At 37.2% G+C, this 15,596-nt stretch overlaps 1 protein-coding gene across 4 annotated transcripts in view; it reads right to left on the reverse strand.

Annotated features, from left to right (window-relative positions):
* The window catches only part of FBXL17 (F-box and leucine rich repeat protein 17), a 514,999-nt gene that overhangs the window by 348,182 nt on the left and 151,221 nt on the right, over nt 1–15,596 (reverse strand). For all 4 annotated transcript variants that reach the window (XR_004681048.1, XM_035015017.1, XM_035015016.1 and 1 more), the window contains one exon: nt 82–189. Coding sequence is in view for 3 of the 4 variants with exons in the window: in XM_035015017.1 (XP_034870908.1) it covers nt 82–189 (108 nt within the window). In the remaining variant the exon portion in view is untranslated. The remainder of the gene's footprint in view (nt 1–81; nt 190–15,596) is intronic.

Here is a 15,596-nt window from a genome sequence, read left to right on the forward strand (position 1 = left end):
AAGGAAGGAAGGAAGGAAGGAAGGAAGGAAGGAAGGAAGGAAGGAAGAAGAGAAACGCTGAGATGGAGCCACGGCACCTACCTTGGTGAGGTGAATGACTCCTTTAGAAGTAACTGAACAACCCATGAAGCCAACGTACTGAAGTTCAGGACAGTGCTCAGCAAATGCTTTCACCGACTGGTCTGTCACCTAGGGAAAGGACGTGAAGAACGTTATTCAAGGTGCTATTCCAGTCAGTTTAAGGATTTGGTCCTGCAAATTCCCTCTGCCCTATCTTGCATCATTAATATTTCCCTTTCCATCGGAGCATTTGAATCTGTCTACAAACATGCAGCAATATCTCCTCTGAGTTTTTTTGTTTATTTATTTAATCTCTACACCCAACGTGGGGCTCAAACTCACAACCCCAAGATCACAAGTCTCATGCTCTTGTTACTGAGCCAGCCAGGGACCCATCTCCTGCAGTTAAAAAATAGTCTCCCTTCATCTCACATCCCCTTTTCTCTATCACCCCATTTTTTTTTACGTCTTCATAGAAAACATTTTTTTTATTATTATTCTGTTATGTTAATCACCATACATTACATCATTAGTTTTTGATGTAGGGATCCATGATTCATTGTTTGCGTATAACACCCAGTGCTCCATTCAGTATTTCAAAGATGTCAACATCTCTACCATAACTTCTTCCTATCCAATCTCTCTCAACATATAAATTTTCTACTGACATATAATTCTCATACTATAAAATTCACCCTTTCAAAGGGTACAGTTCGGTGGTTTTTAGCATATCCACAAGGTTGTGCGAACATCACCAATATCTAATTCCAGAACATGCTCATCACTCCCAAAGAAACCCCATGTCCATTAGCAGTCACTCGCCTACTCCACCCCTTGCCTTCAACCCCTGGCAACTTTCTGCCTCTAAGGATTTGCCAAGTCTGAACATTTTTTATAATGCAAATTATCTAATTGGTTCCTAAAATGCAACAAAGTTCTCTTTATAAGGTTTCTCCTTTCAAGTGTTTCTTCCAAGGAAATCCAATTTTGCCCCTCACGGCTTCAGATTCTTTTAATTTGGGTAGTGTGGTGATTAATTCTATGTGTCAACTTGACTATATCATGGGGTGCCCAAATATTTGATTAAACAGTATTCTTGGGTGTGACTGTGAGGATATTTCTGATGAGATTACCATTTGAAATGGTAAACTGAGTAAAGCATTCTGTTCTCCCCAATGTGAGTGGGCCTCATCCAATCCATTTGAGGTCTGAATGGAACAAAAAAGTTGAGTAAAGGAGAATTTGCTCACTCCCTCTCTCTCTCTCTTGCTCTTTCTCTCTCTACCTGGCTATCTTCAAGCTGAGACAGCAGTCTCCTACCTTCAGACTCAGACTTGGACTGGAACTTACACTGTTGGCTCTACTGGTTCTTAGGCCTTTAGACTCCGATCAGAACTCTATCATCAGCTTTCCTGTGTCTCCAGATTTGCAGCCTCAGATTTTGGAACTTCTTGGCTTCCATAAACGTGTGAGCCAATTCCTTACAATAATCTCTTTATAGAAACACACACACCCTCATACAGATTCTGTTTCTCGAGAGAACCCTGACTAATGTAATACATATTAGAATCCCCTGAGGAGTTTATTAAAACTTCAGAACCAAAAAGGGTGAGGCCAAAGAATCTGTATTTTTAAAAAGCTCTTGAGTGACTCGTAGGCATGTGAAAAGTGTTGCAAAGAAGTTACCTTGACAGCTTTTGACATTTCTACCTGACCCTGCTTTAAACAAAGGGCAGAGTGAAACTGCTTTTTTGTCTCCCCCCAACCTCTGGAAAATTTCAATGTATAAAATTATCCTCTTGTAATTGTGCTAAAATTTTCTTCACTGTTCCACAAAGCGGTAATTTGTAAAAGAAGGTCCAAATATTCTCTACCACAGGCTTAATTTCAGATTCACTTTCCTCGCAGTCAAGATGAAATCAACAAGTTAAACACCTTTGTTAGTTTTTCAAACAGCAGAGACAAATCTCCTTTGCATTAGCTTTATTATGGGTGACTCTTTGTATCTTCCTTATCTATTCTGAATAGATATTGGAAAATAAAGGTATGTGGGTAGCATTAATTCTAAAACAATCACAAGAACATTTTCCTAAAATAATGAAACCAACAGCATCCATGGTACATCTGATAAAAGATTAATTCTGCTCAAAAGTAAAGTATGCTTTAGCATATTAAGACTAAGGGTGCCATTGATAAATTAAAAATGGGCTTTCCTGACACTCAGCTTTCTAAAAACATTATGTTAACAAAGAATATTGCAGGCACTAAAATCACCTGAAACCCCAATGGAAACCAATTTCTATTTATTAAAAAGGGGGTGGGGGCTAACAGAGGTTAAATACATGTGGTCAGTTTGTTAAATACCCTGCCCAGTCTCACTCTAACATCTAGCCTTTCCTGCATCTGTCGTCAAGGAAGGAAGAGGAACTCAGATAAGGATTTAGGACACAAGAAAGCTCAGATACAAGGTGTTAAATCTTTCACAGAGAAGAAAAAAGGGTATTAAAAATTTGGTTTGCGGGTCTCTCTCGTTCAGCTCAAGCAATCAAAATAAGAGAGCTCAGAGGAGCCTCCAGCATCAACATAAGTCAAGCAAGACCGAGTAAGTCCTTGGGGTACAGAAACACTAGTAGGCTTGGGTGTGTTTTAGAAGACTAATAAAAGGGCCTTGAAGATTTGGGTGGGGTCTGGTTCCATTCCCAAGGATAGAAAATCAGTTAGAAATTGGAGGCTAAACGTCTGGCAAAAACAAGAGGCAGGTACTGGTGAGTGTCAGCTTCTCTGAGACCGTGCAGCTTGACTGCCTCTTTTCAAATCCCAGGTGGGCCACTTATTAGCTGTGTGATTTTAAGCAAGTCATTTCATCTCTATACTTTGTTCCTTCTATACAACAGAGAAGATACTAGTACCTAGCTCACAGGATAAAATATGAGGGTAGATAATGCATGTAAAATGTTTTGAACAGTGCAAGGTACATTGTAATTGCTCAATGCATTTTAGCTATTATCATCATAATCATTGCATGTTCTCCTTTCTTCTGTATTCTAATTCTTAGCCAGGACTAAGGGGTTGCCATGTGTAAGAAAATAATTCAAAAAAAAGTGTAGTCAAAGTGTGCTAGCTTACTCACCTACTTATTCCAAGAGATTCTGATCATAATTTGGGGGCTCTAGGTTATGGGCTAAACTGTGGGATGAGAGTGAGGGAGACATAGGTAGAAGTTTATTATTGATCCACTATGGTAAAAAGAATCCCATTTTGTTACGGTTCTCAGCCTGACTGCACATCAGAATCACCTGAAGAGCTTCCCAATTTAATTTCTGGCAGAGAGCTGCATCAATTTTATTCGAAAAGCTCCCCAAGACAGTCTAATGTGCATGCAGCCTGGGTTATAAACAAGTTCCAAGGCCTTTCATTCAAAGTGCAGTCCTCAAACCAACAGCATTGGCATCACTTGGAACTTGTTAAAAATGCAAAATCTCAGACCCCACCACAGACCTACTGAATCCTAATCTGCATTTTAATAAGATCCCCAGATGATTTTTTTTTCCAATCTATTTATTTATAAGTAAGCTCTATACCCAATATGGGGCTCAAACACACAACGCTAAGATCAAGAGTCTCATGCTTTATGGACTGAGCCAGCCAGGCACCCCCTCAGGTGATTCTTATGCACCAGAAGCTTGAGAAATACTGCTGAAGGGACAAGGGATTATGTCATCTTCTTGGGGACAGAAGAAGCAAAAACTGGGTAGCTATCTCATAACCCAAGTGCTATGGACAATTTTTTAAACAGCTTGATTGAGTTATAATTTATATACTATAAAATTCACTCATTTGAAGGCATAATTCATTGAGTTTTATTAACTTATACAGCTGTGCAACCATCACCACAATCCAGTTTTAGAGTGCTTCCATTGCACCACCCCCAAAATTCTCTTTATCCTTTTGCCCATATGCAGTCAAACACAGCTCCCACTCCAGGGAACCAGTGACCTGCTTTCCATCACTGTACTTTTGCTTTTTCTAGAAATTCCATATAAAAATAATTATACCATAAGCAGTCTTTTGTTTCTAGCTTCTTTCACTAGCATAATGTTTTGGAGGTTCATCCTTGCTGCTACATGTATCAGTTGTTGGCTCATTTTGTTGCTGAGCAGAATTCCGTTATATAGTGACAATACCTTTTATCTGTTCACCAGACGATAAATATTTGGATTGTCTCCAGTTTGGGCTTTGGTAAAGAATGCTGCTGTGATCATCCACATACAATACTTTGTATGGACATACATTTTCATTTCTCTTGGATAAATATCTAGAAGAATTTCTGAGTCATGTAAGTTTCATTTTTTACACATTTTAAAAACTGGGTTGTCTTATTAAGTTGTAAGAGCTCTTTATATACTCTGGATACAAAGTCCTTTATCAGATATTTGTTTCATAAATATTTTTTTCCATTCTGTGCCTTGTCTTTTCATTTTCTTAATGGTGATCTTAGCTCTAACATTTAGGTCTACGGTGCTCTAGGAGTTAATTTGTGTCAATAGTGCAAAGTGTTCATTTTTCTGCATACAAACATCCAATTGTCCTATCACCATTTGTTTAAAAAACCATATACTATGGAAGAATGCTAAAAAGCTCCAACTTGGGGGATGCCTGGGTGGCTCAGTCTGTTCAGTCTCACAGTCGTGAATTCGAGCCCCATGTTGCGCTCCACACTGGGCATGGAGCCTGCTTAGGGGGAAAAAAAAAAACCCAAAACAAACAAAACAAAACAAAACTAGACTCCAACCTGGAATGGTTGGCCTTGAAGGATCATATATACTCAAAGACTGGGAAAACCAGGCAGCAGACAGGAACTGGTAGGCAAACAGAAATGTAGCTCAGGTTTTGGAAAGAAACATCATAAAAGAAGGGGAGAATGAGATCAGCTTGCAAAGCAAATTTTGATCTTTTAGTCAAAGCTATGATGGAGAGAAAGAGGAAGATGAACTCAGATTCAATAGTGTTATCTCCTCACATGGCAGAGGTAGAGAAGGACCATATCCCTAAATTGGTATTCTAAAAGCTACACTTTTACTCCTGCATAAAGAGGATGCAGGTGCATTTAGTGTTACGATGAGAAAAGCATTGGTGGTAAGGAATGTCGGTTGTGTCTTCAGAGTTGAGAGAACCATGAAAAGCCTAAATAATACAAACATGCACAAAGATTCTAGTAGAGCTTCGGTTTGTGAATCTTAAGGGGGCCTTCTCCACTGGCTAACCTAGAAGCAAATGAAAACCAGTAATTCAGGGAGCAAAGGGAAAAAGGAAGAGGATGCTGTTTCTTATAAACTCTTGGGAGCTGCACTCATCAGATATCTTTCTTGTGAGATCTAACATGGGGACAAGAGAGAAACATCTCCAGGAGGTAGAAATAATAGGCCTAAAAAATTCTGATATAGGGTGCCTGGGTGGCTCAGTTGGTTAAGCGACTGCCTTCGGCTCAGGTCATGATCCTGTAGTCCCGGGATCGAGTCCCGCATCGGGCTCCCTGCTCGGCAGGGAGTCTGCTTCTCCCTCTGACCCTCCCCCCTCTCATGTGCTCTCTCTCTCATTCTCTCTCTCTCAAATAAATAAAAAAATAAAAAAATAAAAAATAAATAAAAAATAAAAATTCTGATATAGGGGAGAAATGTAATAGTCACTGTGGTGGAGATGGCCATATATGACTAAAAAACTCTTGACTGGAAGAGAAAGAGCAGAAGATGAGCAGTACAGGGTCACTAATTTTGCTTGGAAAGTAGCTGTTTATAAATGTGATTTTGGACTGTGTATTCAGTCTCTGCACACAGCTCATACTCAGTAAAGATTTGGGGTCCTCGCAGCCAGAGTTGAAGAGGAGTAGGTGATAAAACAGCTAGAAAATAAAAATGCCTACTTTATCAAGGCCTTACCCTATGCCAAGCTAAGTCCTCTCTCTGCATCATCTGGAATCTTCATTACAACTGTAAGAGGTACCCTTACTTCCATTTCATAGGTAACTAACATAAGCCTATTAGAGACGGGCTTCCCCAAAATTACACAACTACAAGGTGGCAAAAAAAGGTGGGGCTTAAACTTCAGTCTTTTAGGTTTTAAAACACATGTTCTTTACCTTATACAAACTAGGTTGTGATTCATTTCATGGTGCTAATCTCACTCAAATGCAAGAGCAAATTCAAGGTCTTCCCTTCAGCCCCAAAGAAGTAGAGTGGCAGGGATCAAGGCACAATGGGTGAAGTGCTAGGGTGAAGGGTGAAGAGAAGGGCTACCCTTGATTACTTTTTTCATCTCTGCAGGTAGGAGAGGTGTGATGCCACCACTGTGATAGTCTTGTATATTCTGAGAACACTCCCAAAAGAGGGACGCATAGGAGAGGGTTGGAGTAATCTAATTCAGAACTGTTAAAGAAGCAGGATTAATAGTAGTGAATTACAAAGCCACAGAAGTAGAAACTGATAATCCAAGAAAACGCCCTCATCTAGAAAGGATTAGAATAAAAAAAAAAAAAAGTAAGGATGGGAGAAGCTTTTACATAAATTTCAGGATTCTCAATGAAGAGATGCAATTTTATTCTTATTTTAACACTTAAATGTTTCCTTGGAATGTGGGAGAGATCTGTCTTCATCAGATACCTGGGAATGAAAGGAATTTGTAGTACTAATTCTAAAAAGGTAGAGCACCCTTTGGACATGGCTATACTGCTGGCATTATAGAATGTACATGAGTGTACTAATATAAAACTATTTCTTGACCTTGCTCAAAAAACTTAAAAAAATATTTCACCCAAACCTAGTAATCCAGGACCTAGAGATACATACTTTTAATAAGTTTTCTTAATGATTCTTACAGAATCAATCCAGAAACAGTCCTATTTTGGGGGTCTTTTTTAAGTTTTTATTTAAAATCCAGTTAGTTAACATACAGTGTAATAAGAGTTTCAGGTGTACAGTTTAGTGACTGAACACTTCCATACATCACCTGGTGCTCATCACAAGTGCTCTCCTTATTCCGCATTCCCTATTTAACCCATCTTCCCACCCACCTCCCCTCTGGTAATCATTGGTTTATTCTCTGTAGTTAAGAGTCTGTTTCTTGGTTTGCCTCTCTCTTTTTTTTCCACTACGATCATTTGTTTTGTTTCTTAAATTCATATTTGGTCTCCCCACCTATCCCATTTACTACTCTACCCCCAGTGCTGGGCACAGGACCTGGCATACCACAGAAGCCCCAAAAATAAAAACTAATGAATACCTGAAGTACTGTTTTGATGCACGTTAATGGCTTGTTGGTTCAGTACTGAAAAACAACAAATCCTTCTAATGCCAAGAAAATGTGAATTGTTTATCTTATTTGTTCCAAGCATCAAAGAATGAGACAAATGGCTTCATGAAGCTAAGGATGGGATTTTCAAAGAAAATCTGGAGTGGACAGGAAAACTACAGTGGGGAAATTAGCGGCATCCCTGGTAAATCCCACTCAAGACCTCAGAACCCATTCAAGGCTTTCTCTCTAACTCAGGGAAAAAGAGCAACAGGGATCAAGGGCATCACGAGTCTACTTCCTAGGGAATTTTTCAGGAGGAATGTTAACCTTTGATTATTTTTTTCATCTCTTACAGCCAAAGTGGTCAGTGGGCCTGTGGGGTGCCCTCATCTTCTGAATGCAAAACAGAGCCAGCATAAAGCAATCTGCTTAGGTGGGGTTCTAACTGAGCATTATAACCGAAGGGCAAAACATTTCCATGTGTTCCAGTTTAGTAAGATTCACCAGACAAGAAAAGCCATATGGATGCCAGGCAGGAGCCAGGTGGAATAGAGTTTGGTTGTTTGAGGAACCATTTGGGAGTAACCATTTGAATGGATTATGGGTTTAAGAAAGCAGAAGAGAAGTGACCCCAATAGTAAATGACTACCCCAGTCTACTAAATCAGCACTATCTTTAAAAATAAAAAAGTCATGTTTATACAGTATTTAATGAAGGGCTTATTTCATTCAGAGTTGCTCAGTTTCTTAAATCCCCTTTTTTTTTTTTTAAAGATTTTATTTATTTATTTGAGAGAGAGAGCATGAGAGGAGGGCAGGTCACCTCATGTTAAGTACTAATACAGTATGAAGATAAGGCACAGTCCCTGCCTCTAAGAGCAGAAGCTAAAGGCTGTATAGGAACAGGTCTGGCTCCCACAACTACCAGAGAGATTCCTGGGAATATTTCAGTCTGTACATTGCATCCCAGTTTAATTCAGTTCAGTTTCCCAAGGCCTTCTGACTAGATCTGAAAACCAAGGTTGAAGACGTAACCAGATTATGAAGGGCTGAAAGCCAGGCAGAATGGTTTTGACTTAATAATGAAGGAATCTGTTTTATTGGTAATATAAGAAATGTAGAGCTAAAACATACTGCAGGCCCATGACTAATGGAGCCATTCATTAAAGGCTCTAAGAGAAGGGTGATGAAGGGAAAGTTGTACAGCAAAGTCCAGCAGGTATACACAGGACCAGCCAAATGGATAGTTTGGCTTCAAAGAAGCTGGTCAGAAGGCTGTGGCCACAGCAGAGTCCATGTCGCCTTGGTGAGGCACAGCCACACACCAGAATCAGTGAGCACCCACACCTGACAACTGACAGTGAGTATGTCAAGTACTGCGATGGTGAAAATCCCAAATGGAGTAACTTTTATTTAAATACCCAGTAAATACACATTATACGTATAGGATCTTTAAAAATGGAACACAATAAAAATTTCTCCATTTGTTCATCAAATCTTGAAGATCTACAAAAGATCTTTCATTTTCATTTTCATCTTCCTTTGCTTTTCTGTATATCTTTCACAATTAGTGGACTAGAAAGCCTTCTGTGAAACAATATTGCAAAAAAACACCAAAAAAATGGCAATTGTCACATAACAGGAAATAATTATGGAGACAAAACACTTAGTATAGATTTGCTTTATAAGTCATTTCAGTTAAGACCTTCACCACGGTGCTCTTCATTTAATAAAAATTTCATACCTTTAATAGATTTTTAAAAGAAATCTAAAGGCAGATTATTTAAACATCATTTTCTTTTAAAACATGATCAGACAACAATATTTACTGGGCCCATGCTATATGCCACATACACTGTACCACACAACAGTTAAGACATACAGACTGCCTTCATGGAGTTTATAAACAATTTAGTGAGGAGGACAAATGTTTAACATTTGATGCAAATGTGATCACTATATTAATACAGTCACTGAGTTATTACATTCTATATATGGCATTCTTACGTAGTTCACATGGAAAGGAACCAAAAATATGACTAAAAATTACACTTAATTATTACAAATAAGATTTCCTCCAAACATCTGAAGCTAAGTCTTAATTAGATGCCTGATATCTTTTCAGTAGAGAGATATAATAAATACTGATTTTATATATCACAAGAAAAACAAGGATTATTCAAGACCTCATATTTGCTAATACAACTCTGACTTTAAATTAGCATGATATAATTATTTCATTAAATCAGAAGCACAAAGCACTGAAATTTAATTTTTAGCTTTTTTATTATTGAAGTATAGTTGACATACAATGTTATATCAGTTTCAAGTGTACAACATAGTGATTCAACAATTCTATATATCCAATACTCACCATGATAAATGTAGTCCTGTCACCTACCACATTATAACAATATTATTACTATAATAACTGGAAGTTTGTACCTCTTAATTCTCTTAATCCCTTCATCTATTTCACCCACCCCCCTACCCACCTCTCCTCTTTTAGCTTTTTATTAAAAAATATTTCAAAAATATACAATAGAAGACAAACTAGTAAAATAAACCTCCATTTGCCAATCATTTAGTTTCAATAATTGCTAATTCATGGCCAACCTTGTTTCATCAATAACCCCATCCACTTATAAAACATCACATTTATCAGCAAATATTTTAGTATATCTCTAAAAGATAAGGCTCTTTTAAAGATCATAGCCATGATGTCATTATCATTTCAGCAAAAATGTTCATGTAAGACTTAATATGAACCATGTATAGTTTTTATGGAGATAATAATCCAACACAGTGCTTTAAAAATCTCATTAAGATTTTACCATAATTTTATAAAAACTGACCCTTTGTCAACAAGGGCATTGAAATTCATAACTAATCATTTTCTAAAAGTCTAAAATTCCATTAGCGTCCAATGAGAATCTGATCATTTGATGGCTTATTTGACCTTCCCTGATTTTTGCTCATTCTATCTTGCTTAATGTTAGTCTGGGTTTGGAAAAGTCAGATTGGTTGATAAAAAGAGATTTATAAATTATGCATTAAAAGTATTGTGAAAGGGAAAGGCATTGGTCCAGAACTAATGGCACAGATATTTGTCCCTATTAAAAAGATCTATGATAGGCTGGGTATAACTTAACCACTTCCTTGTAATTTGCTGACCAAGTTTCTTTGACTAATAATGCTTTAGTTTATTGAAATTCAATATTTGGATAATCTAAATGAAACAGAAGAATTAGTCTATTCTGCATCTGCTCATCCTTTAATTAATGGAAGGGTGAATCTAAAAGCAATCTACTAATGTAACAATCATAGATGTATTTAGCAATAATATTTATAAAGTATTTTCTAGTACACATACACATTTGTACACTCACTCAGTGAGATAAATGGGCAGGTATGGTTTCTATTTTACTAATGAAGAAGTAGATAAGTTAAAGTAATTTGCCCAAGGTTACATATGAGCCCCATACTCTTTTCATTACAACAAAATCAATAATATACTCAAAATAAAACCAAAGAATCTATTTAAGCACTAAATCTGGGATCAATTAAGTAATAAGTACACATAATTGAAAACAAAGTAGTTGTTTCATACACATACAATTAATTCTTTGGTCCTATCACCAAAAAAAGTTTCCGTTCTCTGAAAGTAAAGTCTTTCCATTCTGTCAAACTTTATTTCATTTCTAAATAAATCCTTTAAATTAACAGATATGGTTAGTTTGAGGATTCATTTCAAAGAGCATAAAAGAGAAATTCACAAGAGTATGATTGAAGACTAAATTAAATCCATCAGACAGATCACTTACGAAAATTTCATTATGCGTATGTGTATCGTGTTATGTAAGAAAATAGGAAAAAATAGAAGTAATACATATAACTTGAATTCTGAATCATCTAACCTTGAATGAAGTTTCATCATAAAGGGTGAAATGAAATTAAGTCCCAGAGGGCTAACACACAAAGAAGAGTGGAAGAATTCTGAAGAGCAGAAAAGCTAGTTAGTATTTCAAAAAGCGTGCTAAAATTCACAAAGGGAAAAGCCAGCCATAATAAAAGTAATTTTACTTAGATTTCCAAACTTTCTCTGGTTCTTTCTTTACCTATGTAACTAGGCATCCTCTGCTTCCTTCCCCAACCTCTGCCAGAATCCCTCTTTCTCTGAAAGCCATTTGTTTTCCTCTCCCCTTTCCATCTGTCATTTCACCTCAACTCAACTCCTTTCTCTGGGTCTTGCCTTTCCTTGTCCTCATGTTTCTCCTGAATCTTTTATGCCCACTGTCGTACCGTTTCTTAAGTGGCTGGTCATAATATGGAATGAAAGCATTTTAAACACAATTTTTTTTTTTAAAGATATTTATTTGACAGAGAGAGACACAGCGAGAGAGGGAACACAAGCAGGGGGAGTGGGAGAAGCAGGCTTCCCGCCCAACAGGGAGCCCAATGTGGGGCTCGAGCCCAGGACCCTGGGACCATGACCTGAGCTGAAGGCAGACGCTTAATGACTGAGCCACCCAGGCGCCCCTTAAACACAATTTTTTAAAAGATTTTGTCAGAGAGAGAGAGCGCGCACAAGCAGGGGGAGCAGCAGGCAGAGGGAGAAGCAGGCTCTCTGCTGAGCAGGGAGCCCAATGCGGGACTTGATCCCAGGACCCTGGGAACATGACCTGAGCTAAAGGCAGACACTTAACTGACTGAGCCAACCAGGCATCCCTTAAATGCAGTTACTGTATTAATTTCAAATCAGTGATATTAAACTTTTTATTTATCTCAAATAGAAACATCAGATTATATGGCTGTCTAAGAAATCACTGAACTCAGACTGCCTAGGTTGCAATCCACCTCCACCTCTTCCTAGCTGTGTCATTTTAAGGAAGTTATTTATGATCTAAAAAGTGTGAAAATAAGATATGAACCTAATGGAATTCTTGTGAGCATTCCAAGAGAATCAATGTGCTAAGCACCTACCATGCAAAGTGCTCAAAAAACAATAGCCACTACTCAGTGTATACATTTCCTTTCCCCAATTCCATGAAGCTGGAACATTATTGTACTAAGTTAATTTTTACTCTTATCATTATACTTGATAGAAATAGATTAGCACTTAATGAAAATCTCTGTTGTAATATGTCCCACCGGCCACCACCAAGTCATTGTAAATGGAAATAACAATTCATAAACTGTTCTACTCTCTACATGTTCACCAGGTTGAAGTTACGTATGGCGGGGGTGGGGGGGTGGGGTGGAGAACACAAGTTAAATGAGACTTCTGGTTGGTAAAATATCAGTAACAAGTTTAACAAGTACACGACAGGTTCACCTGTATTTTGCAATATATTTTAAGTAACAGGTAATAAAAGGAAATAACCCAAATAATTTTGTTAGGGTACATTGATTCTATTATTAATGTTTGAACTTGACAAATTATTTTACTCTAAGCACTTAGATATGACAGCACATTCCTATTGTTAAAGGCTTTGTAAGGCATAACAAAGTATATACACCCAAAATTAGGCTTTGTAATGCTTTTAAATATACATGGTGTTGGGTAATAAGTAGAATAGCGAAGTTTTTTATCTGTAATTATAAGGAAGGTTTCTACAAAGGTGTTTTAGCTCATGAATATATAAGTGGATTTCATTTAAATGTTTAATATTCTATAGCAACAAAGAACACCCCCCTGCTCTGGGAGGCTAATGTGTAATATGCAAAAAGAAAATGCACAGAAGCAAGAGCACAACCTTCAAAAAGTCACTTGTGTTTGTGAAAATATTTCAGATTAAGCTTTAATATTTTAACAGGAGAAAATGCTTCCCAGGATGAATAAAATCTAACCAAGGTATAAAGCCCTAACAATCTGTGTTTTAATCATAAATGAAAGACAATAATCACTTGTTAAAAAAAAAGTACAAACATCTAATGTATGAATATAGAACATTTCTTACATATTCACGTTAACATTCTTTAAACAAGAAAACCTATCATCAAAAAACAAAACCTAAAATTAGGTTATACATTTTTCATCATGTCAGACAAATACATTCATAGCTCACTAAATGTTCTTTCTTACATTTCAAACAGCTTATAAAATCCCACCTCATTTAATAAGGTTTCCACAATAATTGGAAGTAAGATGGTGAGTCCGTCACCCACCCTTGACCCAGTCCACTTGGTACGCACACTTAACCTTCACAAAAGCAGCCATGCTAAGTAACATGAATGCAAAGAAGGCATTTTCTTTGTCCATTCTGGCAGAGAAAAGAAAGCATATTGTATAAATCACTTCATTTTTTAAATTAGAAGCTCAGAAAGGGGAGAGCTCATGCTGTACAAGGTCAAGAACAGATTCATTTCTCCAGGTAGGGATCAAGGACGTTTTCAAGTATTTTCATAATGCTTTCCCCAAGTCCAAGTTAACATGTACCAGTAGCACAGGGCCTGACAGATAGTAGGTGCTCAATAAACATTTACTGAGTACATGAATGAATGCATGAATGAATGGAGTAAATGAATGAATAAAAGAAACCCAAGAGGGGCACCTGGCTAGCTTAGTAGGTAGAGCATGCGACTTCTGATTTTAGGGTCGTGAGTTTGAGCCCCACTTCAGGTGTAGAGTTTACTTTTGAAACATTACAGGAAAGGCAGGTACTGGAAAAACCATCATCACTGAGGATGAAACAACAAATAAAATGCTGAATTTCTATTGTTTAAAAAAAAGTCAGTATTTGAGTGCCTGTCCGCCAGGTACTATGCTAGATGATTTCATTTATATTTATTTAAACTACAGTGTAAAAGTCTTAAGGATGTTTACACATTTTAAACACAGGAAAAACACTTCTGGGTACCTCTAGGCAACAGGCTAAGCAGAGAAGCAGACAGATTTGTGGACCAGAATACTTACTGCAGCACTATCTATAGTAATGAAAAACTGAAACCTCCCTAATACATTACAATGGTTGAATGATGCTGTATATTTTTGATAAAGTGCTATGTGGCCAGGAAAGATCATATTTTTTAAAACATTTAATGAAGGAGGAAAACACAACATAATTGAAAAAGCAGAATATACAATTATTACGAGTAGATATATGATTCTATTAAGCATATATGCAGAGAGAAAAAACTGAGAGATAAAATGTTAACCACATCTTTGTACTGGGATTATATAAATGTGATTTTAATTTTCTTTATGCTTATCTTATTTTCCAAAGTTCTACATCAATATTTTTATTCTTGTAGTCACAGAAGAAAAGTACTAATGCAGGGAAAAAAACATGGGAGAGGGCTTTTTAAACTTTATTCTTTTATTTTAACCTAAAATTTTCGTACATTTTGAGAAAAATTTAAGAAAAAAAAGACATTTTCTTAGAAATCAGAAAAAATAGAATATAAATTATTTTAACATATAAGATATTAAATATAAATTAGTACTATATGTCTACCTGGCCTTTATTTTTTTTTTTAAGATTTTATTTATTTATTTGAGAGAGAGAGAATGAGAGACAGAGAGCACGAGAGGGAAGAGGGCAGAGGGAGAAGCAGACCCCCTGCCGAGCAGGGAGCCCGATGCGGGACTCGATCCCGGGATTCCAGGATCATGACCTGAGCCGAAGGCAGTCGCTTAACCAACTGAGCCACCCAGGCGCCCCTGGCCTTTATTTTTTTTAAGGTTTTTTTTTTTTTTTTAAGTAATCTCTACACCCAGTGGGGGGCTCAAAATCACAACCCCAAGATCAAGAGTTGCTTGCTCTACCGACTGAGCCAACCAGGCACCCCAGTGGCCTTTCTTCTTCTAAAATCGTTCTATAAACTATGCAATAAGAAGTAAATGTACTATAAAGCAATATACAGTACATCTAGGTACACTTTGCTTGGGTAGACCAAAACCAAGTTTTTAAGAATCTGCTTATATTTTTTCCTTTACATTTAAAAAAATGTAAAATTTTTTCAGGGGCGCCTGGGTGGCTCAGTCGTTAAGCATCTGCCTTCGGCTCAGGTCATGATCCCAGGGTCCTGGGATCGAACATCGCATTGGGCTCCTTGCTCGGTGGGAAGCCTGCTTCTCCCTCTCCCACTCCCCCTGCTTGTGTTCCTGCTCTCTCTCTCTCTCTGTCAAATAAATAAATAAATAATCTTTAAAAAAAATGTAAAATTTTCAAAATTATTAAGGAACAGGAAGAATACTGTATAGAGTCAATTCACTAGTTTAGAACCAAAATACAAATCAGAAATTTT

The sequence above is a fragment of the Mirounga leonina genome, unplaced genomic scaffold (assembly GCF_011800145.1).
Source record: "Mirounga leonina isolate KUSES-001 unplaced genomic scaffold, KU_Mleo_1.0 Mir_168, whole genome shotgun sequence".
In the NCBI taxonomy this organism is placed as follows: Eukaryota; Metazoa; Chordata; class Mammalia; order Carnivora; family Phocidae; genus Mirounga; species Mirounga leonina.